This window comes from Mus caroli, unplaced genomic scaffold, assembly GCF_978045245.1.
Source record: "Mus caroli unplaced genomic scaffold, Mus_caroli_1 scaffold_5, whole genome shotgun sequence".
In the NCBI taxonomy this organism is placed as follows: domain Eukaryota; kingdom Metazoa; phylum Chordata; class Mammalia; order Rodentia; family Muridae; genus Mus; species Mus caroli.
Genome location: NW_028227260.1, coordinates 34,431,845 through 34,444,607, shown reverse-complemented (window position 1 = coordinate 34,444,607; position 12,763 = coordinate 34,431,845). Strand labels below are relative to the sequence as shown.

Below are 12,763 nucleotides of genomic sequence, written 5' to 3'. Positions count from 1 at the left end.
TCTAAATTATCTCAGTGTTTGCGGCAACTTTCGTACTTTTAGTTGAACATATTTTCCTAAGTTTCCTGGATATTACTGCTTTCAGTATAAGTACAACGTCAATAACAGTCTCCTTACTCTTATTTGTTCATACCAAGAATTGTTATAGTAAGACAATCATATATATGGGGACTGTCTTTTGTCACAGGCTTTTATGTGTCCTTTAATAATATTTCCTACCAATTATGCTGCTTTTAATTGTAAATAAATGTTTACAGCTAATGAAAGAATATTATCTGCATGAAATCCTTGATTAATACTTTAGGCACATAAGACTCAGTTTTAACAGGGTTAGAAAGGATGTTCAACATATGAAACTATATAGCCTACAGTAGCAGCCTGTACCCTATGGTTGAGTCTAGGACTTCGGTATGTACAGCAGTCCTACCTTGGAGAACCTCATTCTCATAATACGGGCTTCCACCAGTGGATGTTGAAGGGATTTAACATAACCAGCAACATCAATAGTATCTTCCGAGCATGATACAATTATTGCAATCTTACAGCAAGTGAGATTGCCTCCACTGGGCCTGCACAAGACTAAGTCTTTCATTAGTCAACCACAGAGTTAAGGGTCCTATCCCTCTCTGTTAAACTATTGGCTACTGAAGGATTCTAGGGGAGTGATAGTCACTATCTTTAATTATGTACCCACAGATATCTCAATTGATAGTTCCAAACACATGGCCACATAGGTGGCCCTGTTTATCCTCAGTGGGTCACAATGCAAAACAAAACAAGTAAGTATGAGACAAGGACTTATAGGGAAGAGGGAGGTTGAACAGGGATAGGAAGGAGATGTGACAGGGTGAGGGGGTGAGAGTGACCAGAATATATTATAAAAATGGGAAATGCTCAACAAAATTAATAAAGCTTATAATAAAAGAAAATATAAGAAGCGTGAATCCTTAAATATGTGACAAATACACAGAACAATTTAAGTCGGCTCTACCAGATAGGCTTCAGCTTCCAGGATGAAACTAGACATCCCAGTTTGTTTACATGTTTGTACTAGAACAAAATCTCAGCAGAGGTTTGAAGAAATAAGATAGTGACACCTAGGAATTTCTTCTCGGTGTGCTATTCTTAGGATCTTGGATCTGTCTGTGTGAACTTATCCTCTGAGACCGTGTCCTCTACCTGGAGGAGATACAGAAAACAATGGGGAGGTCAGCAGATACAAGAATACTAGCACCACTTCCAGGCTACCTGGCCTTTCTTCACTTGACTTGAATTCCCAAGTGTCACCTTGAGCAAAGCAAGGCTTTGTATAGCTCTGTTGTAATTCCACTGGTCATCATGAAGACATCTGTGATAGAAGATGAACAGGGATTATCCAACAAGAAAAGATAACACTGACAACAAACATGAAGGCATTTATGTAACAGAAACATGGCTCTACATATATTTCCAACTATTCAGCAAAATGACCCTTCTGCTATAATATGAGCAAATTCCTGAAAACTCAAATGGTTCCCATTCAATGAACAAGGTTTGCGGATTTCAGGGAATGATCAAATAGCTAATTTAAATGATTAGTTATCTTACTGTTTACTGAGAAGAAACTGTTCAGTAAGGTAGTAAATGAAATGAAATAAAGAAGAAGTGAAGTCTGTATGTTCCCATAACTCACTCTCCTATGCCAACCTTACACCACATTACCATATACACACAACACTCACTTTTGAGACCTGTCAACATTCACCCCAGACTGGGCACAGAATGTTGGCACCATCTCCTGTTGATCTTGAGAGGAGGAAGGCAAATAACTGGTAGAAGATGTGGCCACAGGGGTGGAGGCACTGGGAACCTCATGGGCGTTAGTCACTGACAGCTTGTCATTGATGATACAGAGTCTGGAGGGAAAACATTCCCTGAGATTGATGGAAGAACAGACAAAACTGTACTTCCCAACAACTGTCATGCTATCACTCTTTTCCAATATCCCAGTTCTTTTCCCCTGGTTATCTATAAGTGAGTGCACTGTTGGAGACTGTCTATATTACTAGAATGACAGGTTAATCTTTAGTTAAAGAATGGTTTAGCCTGATGGTGGTGGCACACACTTTTAATCACAGCACTCAGGAGGCACAAGCTGGTGCATCTCCGAGTTCAAGGCCAACCTGGTCTACAGAGGAGTTCCAGGACAACCAGGGCTTACAAAGAAACCCTGTCTTGGAAAACCTGAATAGTGGGGGCAGGAGAGAATGAGACAATGGTTTTAAGTTCTCATCTGGCCTTTTATCAGGTAAAAAAGAATGGACCATATGATCTACATCTTTAGAAAACAGCTATAAATGGGTAATATGACTTGAACAAATTCTCAAAACAAGTGAGTATTACAGCAAGAAAGAGCCTGATGGTCTGACCCCAAAGTCTACACTGTTAACCACTAGCCCTATTCCTTAAATATACCTGTTGACCTTCCACAATATTGGTAATATCACCCCCCCCAAGAACTGCACCACCAGATTGTCATATTGATGGCCTCACAATGGAGTGAAAATGCCCATTCACAACTAGCACTTACTCTGAACTGTTGTCATGGGTAGCAACAAAAATCCGAGTGAAGGCATGCATACACCCTTGAGCGCTGCTGTCCACTTTGAGAAGAGGAAAAAATAAAACATCCTTACTACAGTTACACACATTTTGCACCCTCACAAAACATTCCTCAGTCAGGGCCTTTATGCTGAAAGGGCCCAGGACCACTCAACTATTGGCTTGGAGTCAAGGGGCTGTGGTGGAAAGGGGGGACAGGCAACAAGGGAAATAATCCACTCATATTGATGGGTCTCCTGCCACATTCTCTACCCTGTGAAAAATAACTTCCAGTGTTCACTTGGGCTTGGATTCCCATCTGTCTGGGGTGGAGGATAATTAGCACCATTTACAAATGGGGAAATGCAGAGGCTAAGCAGCTGGCCCAAAGTCACAGAGTAAGGATCTGGAATGAGAGCCAACAAACCCTGCAGCCCATGTGCTCTCCCTCACCCAGGAGCTGTGCAGCAGACAAGCACAGACCTCGGTCAGACCAGGATGGTCAGCGGACAGGAGATCACCCAGAAAGGCACACAAGGAGGGGAGCTGGGGAGTTCTCAGAGATGCGCATCCAGGTCAGGAAGCAAGAAGGGATCTGGAGAGAGGATTCTACAAGCACTCACCTTCCCTGAACAATCCACTAACAGAGAAGCAGAGCATCTTTTCCTGAAAGGGAAAAAGGCACAGAGGGGCTCAGGGTCCTGCCTAACTTTCTACTCACCACCATCTTTCTGGGTATGTGATGTGCCCCAGGGAAGGAGCAGGTGCTTACTGTCTGCAGACATATGTCCACCACGAAGGAGGTGAGGTCATGTTGAGTTTTGGGCAATGTACGAAGGAAGTGAATAATGTCACATTTCTTGTGCTTCAGCAGCTGCCTCCGCATATCTGTAAAGGAGGCAAAGATTTGTGCCCTTGGAGTTCCACATGCTTTGCACATATAGCATTTCCCAGTCAGAGTCCTAAGCTAAAGGGTCTCAGGAACAGACAGCTGTTGGTTTGAAGTCAAGAGAATGTGACAGGAAAGGGGAGGGCAACAACCGGAACCTGAACCTCTGGCATCTGTGATTGTGCCTACTATTCCCCTTTATCCTGCCCAGTCTTGTCCACCACACACTTACAAGGATCCTTGAGAATTTTCATATTTCTGCTAAACTTGAAGTACTCACACAAGCTGTTCCTAGAAGAAAAGGAGGAAACAGTTGTGGTGGTCTAGCCAGTGTGATGGTTCCAAGGGACTGCCTGTATCTTCTGGAGAACAGAGTGCAGTGCTCTGGGTCAGAGTTTGAGTGGAATGTGCTACTCACATGGATAAGTCAATGGAACTGAAGGGGATGGTCAATGTGAAGCAAGCCTCAGCATGATAAGCATTGAGGAGTCCCTGCCGATCTCCATTGTCATAGATGAAGAAATACCTTTTGGGAGAGGTGATAGAGTGGGATGATCTCATTGGTTGGGCCCTGAATAAGATTTTGTAGTTCTATCAACTAGAACTATCATTTTGTAGCCTCACCCCCTCCCCTCATTGCTCCCTTTTGTCTGATTCCCAGAGGGACTTACTGCTTCAGGAACTGTAGGACCATTGTCTTTACGGATTCTGATCCAAAAAAATTTCCCTGAAATAAAAGTGAACAGGATGTAGGTGTTGACCCATTCTTACACACAAATTAAAACCTCTCTTCTCACCTTGCAAGTTGGTAAGGTCTTGTGATCTTCAGGGCCACAGAGAGTTGGTTTACATGATTCTTGTCCATCCTGTGGGACGCAAGAGAGTCAATGCATGGCTGGAAGGTGATGCTGGATGATAAAGGAGAGGGAAAGGGACAGGTTTACAGGAGCCTTAGAAATGTTGCTGCGAGTCATGCAGCTGGGATCATGGCTCCCCTGTGAGTCTGAATCACTTTTCCCTGTCCCTTTGAAGCTTAAGGGACAGCTACAGAAAGTTTAACTTGAGCAAGATCTAATAGCTTTCAGAGAAGGTTGGATGCAATGTCAGTTCCAATTCCAGAAATCAATGATTAAGGAACACACTTACCAGGCTTAGTAACTTGGGGAACAATTCCAGAATTGAACTACCAAAAAAAAAAAGGTAGCCTTATTAAGAATTATGCAGTATATATGCATATACAAACATTACACAGCATCCCTCCCATTAATATATAAGTTAGATGGGTTTTTTGGGTTAATATATTGACTTTTTATGCATTCATCCATCTATTGGCATATAAATTAGGAGCACTGCTCTACTCCCTTTCTCCAGGATCACAGCACATAGAAGCCACGTTGGAGGAGCCAGGGTCCAAGGACTCTTGTCCCTCCTTAAAGGATATATCATGGTTCAGGACTCAGTATTTGAAGTCAGGAAGATGGTGATGGAAAGGGAATGGAAGGAGATGAGGGAGATGTCAGGGAAATATAAGAGAGTGGAGGGGAGGAACAAAGATAAAGCCACACAAGAATGAGAGATGATGGTATTCTCTATCTTTCTCAGTGCTGAGAGGGGCCACCAGTGGGATATGACCACATGGTAAGGCTCAGCTAAAAGCTTTATATCAGGCAGTGCATCTTTGAAGCCACTCTTTCCAATCTGAATCTAACATCTGATTCAGGAAAATGTAGAACACAGCTTTCTTCTACTTGCCCCTTAGACCAGCAGGCAGTTCCCCATTCAGACTCAGGCTGCAGTTAAAAGGGCTCCTTTGCAGAAGTCCTCTATTTCACTTGCAGTAGGCTGCTTCAGGGACCCAAGAAAGCAAGACTTTACAGTATTTGGTACCACTGAATACTGGCTCATTTTTTTCCTATGTTGGACTTACTCTGGGAACAATGAAGGGGTTTGAGGGATGAAGACATTCCCCAGAAGCAGGTGTCTCTTATGGTCACTATGTTCTTTCCTGGAGGTCCCTTTCTACTTGTGTATGTCTGAGTTGGGGTCTAATCTAAGGAATCAATTCACTTCTCTCAGGCTATGCAGAGATCCTCTTTTACATTTAGTAGGATTATGAGCAAGGTAGGTATATAAAAAAGAAAGGAAGGATGGAGGCCTCTTTCTCTACATGGCCCTCCCACTCCAGGAAGCCCTCTGCTCCCTGACATTGGCCCACTTCTACATCTTTGATTCAGAGAACCCATGTTTCACTGCAAAGAGAGATGAGCCTCCAACAGTAGCCCAGAGTAAGTAATGTTGCCATCATCCAGAACTTCTGGCCTCATCCTAGCATAACAGAACTTTTGGGGCAGCCTGGGACAGATGAAGGGATTTCAGAAGAGTAAGAAAAGGGGAGCTCCAGTTAGGCTAGAGGAAGGGTGCATCTTTCTGGAACAGACTAAGTGTTCAGACATAGGAATCACACCCCTGATCAAATGAAAGGATGGGAGGGTCAGACAGAATGGAGGGTTGTGGGAACAGCTGAAGAAACAGGCAGAGGTGAGGGTGAAGTCTGTGATCCTCCAAGAGGACCAGAACTACTCCTCTTGCAGATACACTGACTTTATGTTACTGGACTTATCCGGCATGGTAGCACTCAGAGAGCTTTGGGCTGCACATATCTTTTCTGGATCCGGAGCTTGCACCTTGGCCATCTCCCCTTCAGAGTTCACCTGTAATTATGGGAATAAATGCATAGATTAAGAGAAGTGAAGCAGAAGAGGTCTAAGATCTCAGCTCTTTTCCTTGCTCCACTACCAGTAACTCCACTCCAGTCCGCTGCCTGCTGTCAACACTCTGATATTCACTTCCACTTTCTCTCAGAGGAACTGTGGGAGGGGGAACTGAGTGAGGAGGCAATGACTGGAATGTAAATAAATGAAAATAATTTAAAATGAAAAAGAAAGATCTCAGTATTATGTCTCATCTCATTTTTATAGGCATTCAGTTTGTCAATAGTAGGGGCCATTGCCATAGAATCAAGCAAGCAGATGATAGGGTTTGTTGTAACTCTGGTTCAAGGGCAAAAGCGATGAGAGGTAAAAATAAAGTTCATGATACCACAGGGAATACTTGACACCAATCTAACTACTAGCTAATCTCTCCAGTCTTATTCTCAAAAACATCCACAAGTATAGAAGCTATTACCTGGGTCATATCCTCTTTATGGATACTCAAGGAAGGAGCCATATACCTTCTAGGAAGCAGTGCCAAGTCAGTAGGACGGGTCATCAAATCTTCAGGAGGCGAGAACAGGTAATCAGAACACTGAGAGGCACCCCACTAGTACAGCGCCAGCACCAACCCTTCCTGGATTTATAATTCCTAAATTTCCACCCCAGTGAAACCCTTTCATACCTTGGTCAAAGGGAAGTCTCTGCTGGTTAAGAACTCGCTGAGAAGTAGCACATTGTTGGTTTGTAGTCAGCTGCAGAATCACAGATGGAGTTCTGTGACTCTGAGGCTGAAGTGATAAAAAGATGGGAAGAAAGGAATAGGTTCAGCTGTGAGTATACAAGTGGTCTTCAGTTTACATTACCATTGTGTGATCCATCTTTTCTAACTTCAGCTCTGTCACTGAGTGGGGTTCATCACAGGGGCTGATGAAGATTGATATCTGCAGTGAACCCATGAGAGTCTGTGTTGACACCGAACCAAGAAGCCCCAGGATCATAAACAATATTGCCCCCCTGGCTCACAAGTTTTCAGTGACACTCTTGACACATACCTTATTATCAGTCTCATCTAGAATCTTGTCACTGATGGCCTTCAGCATAAAGGCAATGTTGGGATTATCAACAAAAAAATGGGCCTGCATCTTTTCATAGTGAAACTGCAAGGAGAAGGGTGAGATAAATAGAATATGCAGGCAACTGTTAAGGTTAACAGCGTCCCTCGTCTGTCCAGTTTCCACTTGTCCTCCTTTATGTCTCTCTTACCTGCACCGGAGTGAAAGGGATGCTGCACTGGCTCTGGATCAAATTCAGCAGCCACTTCTTATCATATTTTATGCCAAAGGGAATCTAGCCAAACATGAATAAAGAACAGGAGAAACATTGGCCAACTGGAATTGAAAGTTTGACTTAATCATATAATAATGCTCAGCCCATAACGTACTCTGTGAGTCTACTTACATAAACATCTAGAAAATGTAAACAAATCTATGGTGGCAGAAAACTAGCCAAGAGTTGCTAAAAAATGCCAGGGCACAGAGAGGGAAGAAGAAAATAGAACAATTAATTATAAAGGGAGACACGGATGCATGATGTGTTTGACAGGCATGTTGACTGGAATAATGGTTTCAGAGATGTGCACCCAAGTATTGTTAACTTATATATTTTAAATGTATGTGATTTATTATCTGTAAATTTTCCTTTTAAAAAGCCATAAAAAGTGGGAGTGGGTGGGTAGGGGAGTGGGGGGAAGGCATGGGGGACTTTTGGGATAGCATTGGAAATGTAAATGAGGAAAATACCTTTAAAAAAGTCATAAAAATAAGAAGACCCAAACATATTTCTTCAAGCTTTAAAGCAATATCTAAAGATTGAACAAATTTCATTATTTCTTTTACATCACCTGTAGATTTCCCGAATTGCCTGTCCTTTCATCTGGGTGGTTTCTTTTGATAATCCAGATACTTAAATCGACTTTATTTTTAAAACTTGAATGAATTAATTTACTTTGTATCATTTCCCTGAGATTTTAGGTTATAGACATAATTTCATTTAAAAAGCCATAATAAAAGACCTTACCTGCAGCAGACCTAGCTTTTCTCTTAAACAAGAACCCCAAAGTCATTGCAACAACAACCTCCCCAAATACACACATACAGTTTTAGCAAAACAGCCTTCTAATACAGAGTTGTTATATCTTCTTAGCATTGATTTATTCCTTTGCTTATACACAACCCGCTGTCTTCTCCCTCTAGTGACCCTGTTCTCTTTATATTCCTTCTCTCATTTCCTCTTTAATTGATCTGGCATGTGGGCTCCTATGTCAACTTCTCTGCACCCAGAAAAGTGCCTAATGACTCTACAGAGTCCCTGTGAAGACAAACAAAAAAGTGAAACACAACTCCTCCTAACTATTCTTTTAAATATTAGATACCATTTTGCTGGGGCACTTACTGTGACCTTGAACCAGTTCTCTGAAGTATCATCTTGTTTGTCCCTCTGCATTTTTCTCTCTGGAGGTTTTGGCCCTCCCTCCATGTTAACATCCGTTTGGTTCCATTTATGTACATTGACTCTCTGATAACGGGATGGAATGCCATATGGAGTGCTGTGGAAAATGACGGGAAAAATAGTCTCTAAATACTTAGAAATCCTCCAATAGACCATTTGACCCACTTGTACCAGTGTTACCAAAAGGATGCTCAACCACTTGAAGATGTAAACAACGTATTTAAGCACAATGTTATGTGGATTTCACTAGCTGGTATATATTTCAGCCATTCTGACTGGTTACTTACTATCTTCGGGGATGCATGGGAGAATTACTCATTGCTGGCTGCTGATTAAATGAAGCATGCACTGTATCACTGACGTGAGCAGTCGAGTTGAGAAATTTCTGTCGGAAAATACGCCTGCATCTCATTCTTCTTTGCAAGGGGTTAGTTTCAGAGCTGCGCCCTTAAATTAAAATCAGTACAACAAGGAACAATTTAAAAAATGATAGTGAAAAAATATAATGGCTAATGAAAGTCGTTATTTTAACCATCCCCCAAATAAATCTGTGAGTGGTGTAGAAATAAAATATTTCACTGTGCTTCCACTTCTTGGGAGATGAGAGGCAGGGAACATTCACACCTGAGGAGAAAATACAGGGGTAAAAGTTTGGGTTGAATAATTGGTCTGTGATGTTACTAACCGTCTTGTCCTTCTTAGGCTGAGTGATCTGAGACAAATTATGTTTCATTCCTCAGTCTTCACTCTCTCTTCTGCTTGAAGAACAGTAAAAAAAATTATATTGGAAGTTGTTTTAATAGTTCAAAGATCAAAGGCAAACTCCCTGCCTGACAAAAGAACTAGACAAGAGATAATATAAAGCAGAACAAAATATACAGGTCGTATCTTGCTCATATATTATCCTGAAGACTAGAAAGAGAGAAGGAAAGAACTTAGAGAAAATATGGTAAGCCTATTTAACAGATCGTAGTTGAGAAGTTTCCAAATTTTAATAATTAAAAAAAAGCATCACGTTCAAACAGAGAGCATTGAGAAAAAGAGATGGCTGCGACACTTTAGAGGACTTGATAGTCTTGTGTTGAACAGTAGTTCAATTCCCAGAACAAACATGGTGGTTTGCTACCATCTGTAATTCCAGTTCCAGAGGATCCGATGTCTTCTTCTGACCTCCTTAGCCACCAAGCAAACACGGGGTGGGTGCATGTTCAGACACGAAAGCAAAACACATGTAACACAAAATAAAATAAATCTTAAAAAGTTAAACTAAAACAGAAACAGGCTGGGGAGATGGCTCAGCATGTAAAGGGCTTGCCGCCTATCCATTCCATCAGCTAGATATGGTAGAACATGTCTGAAATTCACCAAGTGGGAGGCTGAGGCAGGAGAATCAGGAATGTAAGGCCAGCTTTAACTACTTAGGGAGTTCAAGGCCAGCCTGGTCTACAAGGTGAGATCCTGTCTGAGAACAAATAAAAGAAAGGATTCTGTCAAATGTTCTTTTAAACACATAAAATTCAATTATCAATAAATTTTAAATAAAAAGGCAAAATACACTCACTTATATGTGGACATTTAAAGACTGAACTCATAGAAATAGAGAGTACGATATGATTGCCAGAGACTAGAAGCTGGAGAAAGGGAGATGAATAAATAATAATCCATGTGTACAAGATAGGTTATCAATTAAGGCAGGAGGAATAACTTCTAATATTATTTTGGTATTTGTGTTTTTATGTGCACACATACTGTGTTTGTTTGTATCTGTCTGTCTATGTGAATATATGCACACAAGTGTGTGCAGGCACTTCTATGCATGTACAGAGGCCTGAAAGGAGCATTTGATCCCTCAGCATCGGAGTTACAGAAGCCTGTCTTGTTACATGAAGGTTAAGGCTAAAATACCATTTCCCATGATTGCTCTGCAAGTGTTCTTAACCACTGAGCCATATCTCCAGTGCCAATTTCTAATGCTCTACTACACAATAGAGAGCAATACTCAGCAATAATTATATATGCATCTATAATATTTGTAAAATAACAAAATGTATATCAGTTGTACTATGCAACTGCAGGTTTTTACTGGAAAAGAAACAGCATTTTGTTGTTGTTGTTTTTCGAGACAGGGCTTCTCTGTGTAGTCCTGGCTGTCCTGGAACTCACTCTGTAGACCAGGCTGGCCTCAAACTCAGAAATTCTCCTGCCTCTGCCTCCCAAGTACTGGGATTAAAGGCATATGCCACCACGCCCAGCGAAAGAAGTTCTATGGGATGGGGGTGTATCTCGTCCCTCACATGCATAAGGTTCTAGGTTCCATGGCCAGCACTGCACAGACTAGGGGTGATGATGCTCTTTTGTAATCCCAGCATTCAGGAGGTAAAGGCAGAAGAGTCACAAATTCAAGGTCACACTTGCCTACATCAAAAGCTCAAGATCAGATGAGGCTACAAGAAACATTGTCTTAGAGAGGAGAAGAAGGGGACAGGGATGAAGTAGTAGAGGAAAAGACATTTCAGTGATAAAAGTTTCAATTAAGCAACAGGAAAGTTTTCAAATCTGTATTTGCATGCATATCTTAATATAAAGAAAAGACTGGAGGGAAAAATAAGTGGACAAATATACAATTTGGATGAAATTTCAACGTATCTCGATAAATCTATCAGACAACAGTTCATTTGCATAAGGAATGTTTAAACAATATTGAGAAACAAAGTAGGCATGGTATCACATGCCTGTAGTACTAAATACTTGGGAGGTGGGGGTGGGGATGGGGTAAAGCAAACTGATCACTTTAGCCCAGGAATTCAAGAACAACCTGAGATGCCTTTGATGTACAATATGTGTGTGTGTATGTGTGTGATTTTAGATATTGTATATACATTATATAACAAATGTAACTGAGGTGGAAACCTACACACAAGTGAAACATTTCATAACAGTTGATATGACAAGCCATAAAGCAAGTATCTACAAACTTCCGTAAGGATAATGCAGTGTTCTGAATGACAGATGCAATGTTAATGTTTGCTTCCCTGCTCCTCTTTTAATGCTAGTATGAATCCAAAGAATATTAATTTCCACCGAAATATACTCTAGGTCATATTTCCTACTTCTCAGATCCTAGGCCTGAAATGATCCAAAGCTCAATCAAGTCTTCCTTTTCAAACGGGGGTGGGGAGGGGGGTAGGAGGTGGCGGGGATGACACCTCCCTTCAGTTAAAGCCACAAGAATGGAGGCTTTCCATTGAAGAAACATAACAATCACCTCAATACTCATTTGATCTTTGTCTTCTGAAGGAGATAAACTAGACAGCTTGTCTGTGTGTGTGTCGGGGGGGGGGGGGTGTCCTGCCACTCCGATCCCACCCTGTGCCTGCCTAGAGAAGTCACCTAAATGTCATATGAGAAGACAAAGGGGCATCTTCACTTCTGCCCTAAGAAAACCTGGGCAAACACATCATGCCGAGCAACTCACCCATGGTAGGTCCTCAAGTTCCTCGTCACGAATGTCCTTATTGTGTTCTTCTGTGTGGTCTAGAGCTGAAAAACTGAAGAGAGCTGCCGAGAAAGACGACAGCAGGCTTCAAACATCCGTTACAAGATGGAATCCCTTACAGGAAGTTTCATCCCATAGAGCATAGGGAGGAGGGCCCTAGAGGTGGGCAGAGACCAACTTCCTGTTTTCACTGCCTCCTGAAGTTTCTACGAGCGAAGCGCCCAGGGAGCTCTTTCACATTGCACCACTGCTATACCAGAAGCCAACTAGAGTCTGAAGCCTCGAGACTCTGGTACTTGTTGCTACAAACGCAGGGAACTTTGCATTCCCTGATCTATTTTGGCTACATTACACTGTGTTCTTTATTGTTTGAGAGCTCCGAGTGCCCACTATGAACCAGGCACTGTACTTCTGTTCTACATCAGATCTGCTCTCCCCTCCCCGACTCCTCAAGAAATTATCTGATCTTAGACTCAGCAGATGACTGAAGTTGAGGAGGCTTAATGGGGTATTCATGAGATATTCACCTGTTACCTTGGGAAACAGAGTAGGCATAAGAACCGTGGCAAAGGGTGA

The 12,763-nt window shown here is 41.9% G+C and overlaps 1 protein-coding gene across 2 annotated transcripts; it reads right to left on the bottom strand.

The window, feature by feature from the left end:
* Nxf3 (nuclear RNA export factor 3) lies at nt 1-12,310 on the bottom strand. 2 transcript variants are annotated; one of them, XM_021153405.1, is made up of 21 exons: nt 12,167-12,310; nt 9,377-9,449; nt 8,979-9,138; nt 8,635-8,788; nt 7,447-7,530; nt 7,236-7,340; nt 7,047-7,124; nt 6,866-6,935; nt 6,656-6,744; nt 6,071-6,180; nt 4,616-4,652; nt 4,267-4,335; nt 4,141-4,196; nt 3,888-3,995; nt 3,702-3,760; nt 3,353-3,468; nt 3,204-3,246; nt 2,570-2,642; nt 1,722-1,895; nt 1,288-1,348; nt 1-1,179 (listed from the first exon to the last, which is right to left on the bottom strand). In XM_021153405.1, exons 3-21 carry the CDS (start codon nt 9,101-9,103, stop codon nt 1,126-1,128), a joined length of 1,665 nt encoding a protein of 554 aa, XP_021009064.1. In that variant the 5' UTR covers nt 9,104-9,138; nt 9,377-9,449; nt 12,167-12,310; the 3' UTR covers nt 1-1,125. The 2 variants fall into 2 exon arrangements, with proteins under 2 accessions (XP_021009064.1, XP_021009063.1); XM_021153404.1 differs by having other exon boundaries at nt 9,377-9,446.
* Between the last annotated feature and the right edge of the window lie 453 nt (nt 12,311-12,763).